The sequence below is a fragment of the Hydra viridissima genome, unplaced genomic scaffold (assembly GCF_058129835.1).
Source record: "Hydra viridissima isolate aposymbiotic clone 2 unplaced genomic scaffold, HvirCarnegie_v1 scaffold_13, whole genome shotgun sequence".
Taxonomy (NCBI): Eukaryota; Metazoa; Cnidaria; class Hydrozoa; order Anthoathecata; family Hydridae; genus Hydra; species Hydra viridissima.
This window is the reverse complement of record NW_028324312.1, coordinates 6,802,020-6,812,089: the sequence shown is the minus strand read 5'-3', so window position 1 is coordinate 6,812,089 and position 10,070 is coordinate 6,802,020. Positions and strand designations below refer to the sequence as shown.

The 10,070-nt window shown below is 30.5% G+C and overlaps 1 protein-coding gene and 1 long non-coding RNA gene across 2 annotated transcripts; one reads left to right on the top strand and one right to left on the bottom strand.

Moving 5' to 3' along the window:
• The first annotated feature begins 1,537 nt into the window (after positions 1 to 1,537).
• On the top strand, positions 1,538 to 3,514 carry LOC149880208 (uncharacterized). Its single transcript, XR_016446390.1, has 2 exons — positions 1,538 to 2,629; positions 2,859 to 3,514. It is a non-coding gene; the product is annotated as an uncharacterized LOC149880208 (long non-coding RNA).
• A 4,213-nt stretch (positions 3,515 to 7,727) lies between these two features.
• On the bottom strand, positions 7,728 to 9,054 carry LOC149880207 (cytochrome c oxidase hypoxia associated subunit FA4L2-like). Its single transcript, XM_090070645.1, has 4 exons — positions 8,671 to 9,054; positions 8,319 to 8,404; positions 8,070 to 8,130; positions 7,728 to 7,894 (listed from the first exon to the last, which is right to left on the bottom strand). The coding sequence occupies exons 1-4, from the start codon at positions 8,713 to 8,715 to the stop codon at positions 7,823 to 7,825; spliced, it is 264 nt and encodes an 87-aa protein (XP_089926771.1). The 5' UTR covers positions 8,716 to 9,054; the 3' UTR covers positions 7,728 to 7,822.
• Positions 9,055 to 10,070: the final 1,016 nt, after the last annotated feature.

The window sequence follows — 10,070 nt, the reverse complement described above, 5'->3', positions numbered from 1 at the left end:
TAAGACTTTTTAAGATTTCTTATCAAAATGGCTTAAATACACTTAGTACGTAAAATAGGATTCCATAATTGTAATTAATTTTTACAATTATTGTAATTAAGATTATAAATAAGATTCTTGAATCAGATTTTTACAACCTTGGGTAGAACCGTCAGAACAAACCAAACTGAAATATTTAAAAGATGTTATTTCAAAGTGTTTTTGTATTAGAGCCGTTAAAACGAGACAAAAAAACGTAGAATATTAAATTTAAAAATTTATATTTAAAAGTGTTCTTCTGAACAATTTTCATATTTAATCGTTGGGTTAGTTTTCCATTACAGGAAATGTTCATATTGTTCATATCTTTGTAGTCTAGACTAACACTTATTCTTGACCACAACCATAAAGGCTGGTTTCTATATCACTCGAATTTTAGCCTGAACATAAAATTTTAGTAGTGGCACACATAGGGAGGAATTACGAATTTAGCAGATCAAAATGTTGTATCTGTGACCTAATTTAGTGACTTAAGTGAATTTAAACATTTTTATTACTCTGATGTAAAATGGCAGATGATCAACAAACTGAAGAACATTTACATCATTGCATGCTGTGTCATTTTCGATCAGGTGTTCAGTGCGGCACTCACAGTAAAAAAAGGTTTGTGAAGTGTATGGAGACGTATTGAAGACCAATAAGTGCCAACGTTAGTTTAGAAAATTTTCTAATGGTGATTTTGACTTGTCTGATGGCGATCGGAGTGGGCGCCCAGTATGTTTTGATAATGACGCTTTAAAAACATTGATGGAAACCAATCCCAAGCTGAGTATCCGGGAAATAGCAAACACTCTACTAGCTACTTGGTCAACAGTTCAAAGACATCTTCAAGAGATCGGGAAGGTTTACTCGGGAGGGTATATGGGTCCCACATCTATTATTTGAGATGAATAAAGATCAACGGCGTACGATTTGCACATCTCATTTGTACAAAGAAGTGAGCCGTTTTTACGAAGGACTGTTACTGGTGACGAGAAATGGGTCTTGTACAACACCACAAGCGCACCAAACAACGGCTTTCTCCAAATCAGCGAGCTATACCCACTCCTAAACCATCCCTTACTTTAAAGAAAGTGTTATTGTGCGTTTGGTGGGATTGTGGAGGCATAATCCATTTTGAACTATTTAAACTGGGAGAAATAACTACGGCTGAATTGCATTGCCAACAATTAGATAGATTGCACGACCAATTGTTGAACATGACTTCTAATCGACAGGTTAGAATTATTTTGTTCTAACTCCAATTTTAAACGTTGGGAGAAAATGAATTGTTGATTTTACTAAGTAATGATTACTTTTAAAATACATTTTATTTTTAAAATTTTTTTTCTAAATAATTTCTTTTAATATAAATTATTTGAAGAATAAGTTATTATTTCTTAAAAAAGTAATAGCAAAATTTTAAGTAATTTTTACTTATAGAAAAGTTCAAAAACTTTCTTTCAACGTTTAAAATGGGAGATAGAACAAAATAGTTCTAATCTGACGTAATGTGTGCAGTTGATTTTTATGCTAATTTTTCATTTCCTTGAGAATATTTCTTTCGAGATAAATTTTTTTAGAGTAACATTTACAAAAACTTGTTCAAGTCGTTAAAACATTTATTCAGAATTTTCTATATTAAAGCAATTATGTCATTAAAGTCATTACTTCGTTGTTTTTTTTTAAATCATTAAATTAATTATGAGGTAAATTACAAATGTTAATGTCGAAAGCATTTATATTTGCAATTTTCCTCATAGATATTTGCATACGATAATTGAATAATTAATTTCATTATCGTTTGTGAATAAATAATTTGCATAGATAATTGCAACTAAAGTATATAATGTTATTACTAAATTAAATGTTATTACTACAAAATAAATCTAGATTTTTTACTTTTTAGCTGCCAGAATCATAGAAAATAAAAAAGCCCCTTTAGGAGGTCCAATTGCGATTGCGTTTCCGATTTGCTCAAGCTGACCTTTGGAAGCATTGGACCCAAATACAAGGATGACAGCAATTGTGTGCCTAAAATTGTAGAATTTTTATATTTTCATTCATTTTCAAATTGAAACATTTTCACATTCTCATAATTTACTTTTGTCTGCGGGGCAAAGTTAAAACTCTTATTTGTTCGAGGATCTGGAAAGCCACGCGATTAAACACCGTTGGCATAATTATCTTTTTATCTTTTAATACAATTTTGTTAACATTAAACTCGGAAAGATATATCTTCATGAATCCACCACCCTCGTCCAAAACCAGCTTACTAAAATATTATTTGTCTGAGCGAATAATGGTATTTAAGTTTGATGAAATTTACCAGCTCTTTAACATTGGTGAAAATCAATCTATGACGAAATAATTTATTCACGACTTTGTCATTCAATGTTTGAATATAAGTAATGTCAACTTTTGCGAACGTGTTATCCAGTAAGTGTTCAATTTCATGTGGCATTTTTTTAAGGTCAGATTCAATACTTGAAAGAGAAACTGAAGAAAATCTTTACTAAAAGTAACGTATTCAAAAGTTAAAATTGCTTGGTATGTGACCTGCATCTTCAACAAAATGGCATTGTGAAGCAAAGAGTGGTTCTAGAAACAGGTAAATTCTAAGCAGTCATTGTAGCTTTGTATATCTCTCTCAACAGAAATCTGAATTTTATTTTTAAGAATAGTACCAAATAGTTTATCTATTGCTAAACTAAACAAAGCAGGTTCTTTTAAAATATGACTAGAATTAATATGTATATTGTTTTTGTAACAGTAGTGAAGTATATTCAGAGTGATTCTACCTGGTAATCAAACTTTTAATGATTTTGTTAATTTTGTAGAACTGGTTGAAAATAGGGTCAGAGGTCGCTAAATACAAAACCTGATAAAATATGGTTGTGGTCAAAGAGGATAAAGTTTTATACAAGCTTCAAAAAGAAACCAAGGAGTCTGTTGGCTCTAACTCATGAAAACAGGCTGTCAGTTCTTCTATACATCCATCAAAACTAATGAAAATTTTAAACATGGTCTTGATGGCTATCAACCACTTTAAAAACTCTGAAGCTGAAGAACTAGAAAAGAATTAAAAACTCAGACTTCCCTGAAAACCCGATCTCATTAACTTCGATGGAAAATACCTTGAAACAAGTGGTTTTGTTATGACATTAAAAAATCAGGAAAAAGAAATAAGTTTGGGAGTTCTTTGTCTTGAAAGTTGTAGCCCTAGGAAAAATATTGCAGGAGGAACAAACAAGTTACTTGATAAATATAATTTTTTTAAATCAAAAAGATTATTTCAGATACAACCAATCCTAGGATGCAAAAGTGGAGCAGTTATGTGCTTTCAAAAGATGTTTGAAGAGCGAGGTGAAAACAAATCTATTTTTATTGGTGTCAACATCACATATAAGATAAAGTATTGCAACATATTATGAATAAAGAAATGTTTACTTGTAAAAAAAGATCTGCAAATATTGACTACAAGATTTTGCCATAATTCTTAGAATTTTTTGATGAACTGAAAACCAAATAGAAGTGCTACAGAACTTCCCAGATGGAAGCAAGGCGCTGAAAAACTTCCTAAGCATGAAGATTGGAGAGTGTTTCATAAAAAGCAATATGATTATTTTAATGCAAATTAACATATCGCGAGGTTAGAATTATTTTGTTCTATCTCCAATTTTAAAAGTTGGGAGAAAATGAGTTACTAATTTTAGTTAGTAGTAATAACTTTTAAAATACGCATTATTTTATAAATTTTGTTCTAAATAATTTGCTTAAACATAAATTATTTAAAGCATAAGTTATTATTTCTTTAAAAATAAAAGCTAAAACTTTAAACAATTTTTACTTCAAGAAAAAATCAAAAACTTTCTCCCAACGTTTAAACTTGGAGATAAAACAAAATAATACTAACCTCGCGATATGTATAAATCAGGGCCTGTTTATATGGACAAGGGCTAGCCCGTTTGCCGAGCTAGCCCGGAAAACGAGCCATTTTAAAATTACGTTTATATGAAATTTTGCCAAAAAAATAAAAAATGATATCGAGGTCAGCCTGGCTTTTTCTAGCAGGGCTGGCCTCTTTATCGGTAAAGTAATAACTTTAAAGATGGTGGCTAGCGACAAAAAAAAACACATTGCATTTTAACCATATGTTTAACTGGTATTATAATACAAATAATGCTTCTTACAAGCCTAATTGTGTTATATATGCTTTACAAATTTAAATTTGATACTTTTTTAAATATTATTATTTTACGAAAACGATCACAATCACTTCAAAAGTTGAAACAAGCAAGAGAGAGGCGCCTTAAAAGAAAAAATTGTAGTTGCTGGTTTAAAACTGGCAGAACTGATTTATGGTGGCATAATATAATAACTGGTGTAGCTCCCATTGATGTATGGAAAACAAATTTTAGCCTTTCAAGGTTTCTTTTCATGAATTTGGTTTCAGAGTTAAGCCCTTATTTATCTCCTGACCCTTTTTCGCCTAACTCTAGAGCTCTATCAGCAGATAAAAAAGTAGCTATTACTTTATATTACTTAAAAGATACTGGATCTTTGGTAAATTATAAAAGCAAAACAACTAAAATTTTAAGTACATGGAAGTTGTCAATTTTATTATTAAATTTATTATTTTACGCGGAAGCTTTAAAATTTAAAAAATGTAAGAGTTTATACGCATGCGTACAAATTTATATAAGAAATTAACCAGCCCATTTGCCGAGATCTCGGCAAAAAACAGTGAGATCTCGCTATCCGAGCTAGTTCGTTTATTCATGTAAACGCAATATAAAATTAAGTTAAAATATTGATGACGTCGATATCTCGGCAAACGGGCTGGCTCGGCAAACGAGCCAGCCCGCTTCCCATATAAACAGTCCCTTATTTTTGTCTTATAAAATCCATATAGTGTGAGATTAGTGTCCATATTGTTGGAGATTAACCAGATTTTTAAACTAAAATAACAATGTGGTTAAACAAATTTTGTCTCTTAAACAGTAAATATTTTGTAGTGAGTTCGGTTTATCACCCATCTGATACAGCATAAAGATTTTTATTTCATTATGACGCATGTTATTTTTCTCGAATTCGATGAACTGGTGGCGACTATCAACAACAGATCGCTTTATCTGCAAAGATTTTTTCGAGGTCGGTATAACCCATGGGAAAGCCTACACAATTTTGAATTAATTGAGTTGTACCAATTTTCTCTGAAAAAATTTCCTCAACAACAAATAGAAACTTTGATCTAAGAATGCAAAGTTTTTCTCAGAAGATCGATGTTCAGAAGAAATGCTTTGTCACTGCATATTTTGATTTTAAATGGCTGAAGTTTAGTCAAATTATTTGGTGTAAGAAAAGCTTCTGTTGGTCGGTGTGTGAAGCAATCTGTGAAGACTATTTGTGATAATAAGTAAAGATGGAATATCTTTCCGACTAAAGAAGCAGCGTTAGACAAATTAATTGACGAATTCTTCAAAGTTGCGCAATTTCCAAAATGTATCGCGGCCATTGATGGTTGATTGGTTCGAATAAAAAAGTGACGTTTGAACGAGCATGTTTACGTGAACTGAAAAGGCTTTCATGCATTGAACTCGTTAGTTGCACATAGTGCTAAGTCAATTACATTGTATGCCAATATTAAATTTAAAGGAGCAACAAATGACAGTTTTTGCGTACATTCAGTCGGAATTGTATGATGTAATCAAATCTAATCACGTTTGCAAAGAATTAGTAGTGGGTGATTCAGGATTTAGATTCGAAAATTGTATGATTACACCCTATTTAGGTCCAACAAGTGAACACCAACATCGGCTTAACAGGACACAAAGGTTAACCAGATGTGGTGTTGAGTGTTGCCTTGGTGTACTAAAGAGCAGGTTTAGATGTCTTGGCGTCACTGGTAGAACACATTGTCTTTACGAAAGTTAATTACATAAAATCTTTTTATTACTGTATGAAGAGTTGTATCACGAGTTTTTAAAAATTGAGACCCAATTTTTAATTAGAAAATTACACACGGAAATATCAATCCATGGTACACTTGTTCAAACTAAGTTTTCATAAAACTCTGCTTTAGCAGTGTAGCATCTCATCATCGGTTGCCTCATAGCAGTTTGAGCATTTCCGGCCACTTTCATTTCACGTGAAACAATATTACTAGATTTTTTGTCCTAACCACCTTCATTTTTTTTTTAGTACCATAAAAGGAAGCAAAGCTTTTTATACCTGTAAGCAGGTTTGGTTTGAATTCATTATAAAACACTTTATTGTAACGACACTATGTGAACTGGAAGAAAATTTTATTTGTTGTAATTATTTCAAAAATATCATACTTAATCATGTTGAAATTAGTTCTACGATGTTGTTGGAATTAACGATATGGTTAAATATTTATTCAGAGACAAAGTTTTAAGCATATATAGTTATATAAGGTACAAACACCAATTATAGCATTACTAATGCAAATGCTAATGACGAAAAAGTTCTATGCAGTTAAAGACCACGATGAACACGAAGAAGACGAAGAACCTTTTATATCATCAAAATATTTTTTAATGGTATTTTTTAGTTTTTATGAACTCTGCACTGTACCTTCTTTTTGTACCCAACATATGACGTATTTAAATTAAAAACAGTTAAGTTTTCTCACAGAAAACGCCATTAAATGGGTAAAGGGGATGCCGACCTGAAAGCAGTCCTCGCCAGATTTTGAGATTCAGAGAAGCTAGATATGAAAGTTAGTGCTACTTTTTTCACATTTTAATGACGCTTTTATTATTTATTAATTTTAACTTTAATAAATATTTTAAGATTTACTCGTTCACTTTTTCAAACTAAAATTTATTATTTCAGTTAATTTATTAGTTTATGTTAGTTTTTCTTAATTAATATTCATTTATGTTAACATATGTTAATTTATGTTAACATAAAATAATTTTTTCTTTTCTCCTGATTAACATGAAAGCGAGCCTTCTACTAATTAATTAATGTCCTTGAAATTAATTATTTAGTAGTTAATTATTTATCTACGTTAGTTTCTTGAATGGAAAAGAATCCTTATCGAAGTTGAATAAACAGTAATTGAAGTTATTGCTTTTATTATTCATGACAAATTACAGCCAGCTCCATAATTAACAACGGCTTGCTATATGAAAGCATGCGCTTGTCGGATATTTAAAGATCATTCAAAACCATGACAAACATTTTAGTTGAGTAAAAAGTGCATTTTTATAAAAGTTTTTTACTTTGAAAGTAAAGAAATTCCGTTTTTTGTAAAGACATGAAAAAAAAGTTTAAGATGCTTCACATACATGATCACATTGATCTTCTGTTGTAGCTGCACTTAAATGATCCTCAAAACTTTTTTTAAATCTCAAATGTTTAAACGGTTTGTTCATGATGCATATAATGAAATCTTGTTGGGTTGAACAAATAATTTATCAACAAACTCTTGCGTCAAAAAACGCTTTTCGCGAACGTCGCTGAGAAAAAATGCTTTTCGTGAATGTCACCTTACTATAGAATATATTTGTCACAAATAAAAGCGCTGTTTTTCTCTCAGCGACATTCGCGAAAAACCGACCTAAAAAAGTGAAAAATGTAAAAAACGAACTTTTTGTAAATAGCCAAGAAGTAATTTTAAATTTTATTATCAGCCCCGTGACTTTTAAAAGGAAACGACAAAATAAGCACAAAGAAAATTCTATAATAAGGTTTAATCTTTCATTCGCCATTTTTTTCTATCTACAGCATAATACAAATATTAAAATTTATTTTCAAGAAATCTTCAAATATTTTACTTCAAAGATTCAGACGCTTCTGGGGGGACTACTGGCTCAAGCTTTGAGTAATCATAAGGGCTAAATACCTAAAGGAATATGTTTTTATATATAAAGTATATTAATAATTAAAATAATATTTTTACTGAACAAATATTTTGTTTGAAAGGAAAATTTTTTAGTCTCCTAAAGAGTTTATGAATTAAAAAAATTAAAATAAAAAGCTTAAAGTAAAAGATCAGCCAGCTTATTTCTTTAACCCACCTTAGTTTGTTGAGTTGGAGAAATACGGTTCCACGGAGTTGGGTTTTGCGAGCGAGACAAACTAAAAACAAAAGCAGTTAAAAAAAGATCAAAACGATCAAAACGATCAACTCATTAAAAGTGCAATGAAATTTATCAACAAGGTGTTCCTCAAATTAAAAATTTCCGCTGTCTTGATTTTGAGTACATAAATTTAAAGAGAAATTTAAATAAACACGAACACTACAATATTGTTTAAGTCTGGCTTACACTACGTCCGGAGCTCTAATTCCACGTACGCATGATCCAACAGCTAATGTCATTGCAACCCCAATGCACCCAAGAAGTGGTGCGACCTTAAAAGAGAAAAACATCGCTGTAGCGATAATAAAACTGGGGAACTTTTATTGGAGTGAGTACGTTTGAGGCCTCATGAATCTTATCAATTGTACACGAAGTTTTTTATGTGAAATTTATCTGACGGTAAATTAATGTAGAGGTTTATTTGATGAAGCCGGCTTTATGGAAGACAAAGGTTTTCAAACGAATAAATAAAATTTCTTTAAAAAGAAATAATAATAAATAAAAAAACTGAGAGTTCTGAATCAAAAAACATCCTTACCGCCATTTTATCTCCAAATTTCATGGATGAAAAAAACATCTTCATGGTTTTAAAAGTTTTTTCTTATAGGCTCAAGAAAAAAAATCTGAAGAAGAAATATCTCGTAGTTGAACCGTAATTTTTAAACACTATGTAAGCGTAATTTATTTTTTTCCCCCAAGACTTTGTTTTTCAAACATAACATTAAATATTCAATGGTGAATAATTTATAATAAACGTGCTTTTCAAATAGTACTCATGTTCGTGTGCACGCGTTGTTATCTCAAAATTCTCCATTTCACACCTTAAGCGACAACCTTCTGTTACTAAACCATATTTTTTTAATACAATTGATCTAAATGAGCCAATAACAATTCAAATAAACCAAGACTCCAAATAAATCACCAATAGTATTTTATGAGTACTATCTTCTACAAACAAGCAGGAGAGTATTTCAAGAAGAAGTTGATCGCACAAAGGAATTTTAATATTTAATTCAGTATTTTTCCAAATTGCTGAGGAGTTACTCAATTGTTAACTGAAACCACCTAATAAAGTATTTTAAATTTTTATGTTGTCTGAGATTCGATAACGTTTTTAAAGACATATAGAAGTTGTAATTTACGTAATACGCACTAAAAAGTTAATTTGGACAGAAAATCTTTTAATTTAATCGTTCTTTCGTAAAAAAAAACTGTGGTCGGCAAAAATATATTTGATCACGTAATTAATATTGTTACAAAGCAAAATTTGAAATAGAAACGAGAAAAGAAATTAAAATTTTTTTTTTTAATTCTCGGTTTTTTTATGATAAAAACACATTAAAAAAAAAACATTAAAAAAACATCAGACGATGGTTACATTCTTCAGTTCGACAGTAAACTTCCCAAAAATCTACACAAAAGTCATAGTTAAAAACCTCGAGTCCTAGAGATGATGGCTCCGTCAGTATAATAATTGAGTGCATACCAACGAGAACTTGGTGGAAAACTTAGTTGATTGAGTGTAAAATACTTGCTTCAAAATTGATAAATCATCCACTTCGGTTGAAACTATATATAACTCTCTAAGAATGCAGAAAAGTATAATCCATCGTGCAATAAAGTTCCACCTCAAGAGATAAATATAATTGTATGTATGCATATACACCTAAAGGTACGTTTTTTAACCTAATGAGCAGCTCTATATTTGGGAAAATGATGGAAAATCTTTGCAAAAAGATCAGAGTGGATCTTACAAAGTGAAAAGAAATAGTTAGAACTAGAAATCCGTATACAATCACGTATTTGAAAGTGGTCTGGTGATCATTTTCAGCTTAAAATGACAGTGAAAGATTAACAAACCAGTGTAAATTGACTTATTAGTTCTTAACTTTTTAAAGCATCTTATGCATAAAACCTGATGTATGTGTTAATAATATT

Coding starts and splice junctions, on each gene's coding strand:
- LOC149880207 (XM_090070645.1), bottom strand. CDS start 8,715: ATGAAGATGTTTTTTTCATCCATGAAATTTGGAGATAAAATGGCG. Junction 8,405..8,670: donor AATTTGGAGATAAAATGGCG/GTAAGGATGTTT, acceptor TTCTCTTTTAAG/GTCGCACCACTTCTTGGGTG. Junction 8,131..8,318: donor ATTAGAGCTCCGGACGTAGT/GTAAGCCAGACT, acceptor TTTTGTTTTTAG/TTTGTCTCGCTCGCAAAACC.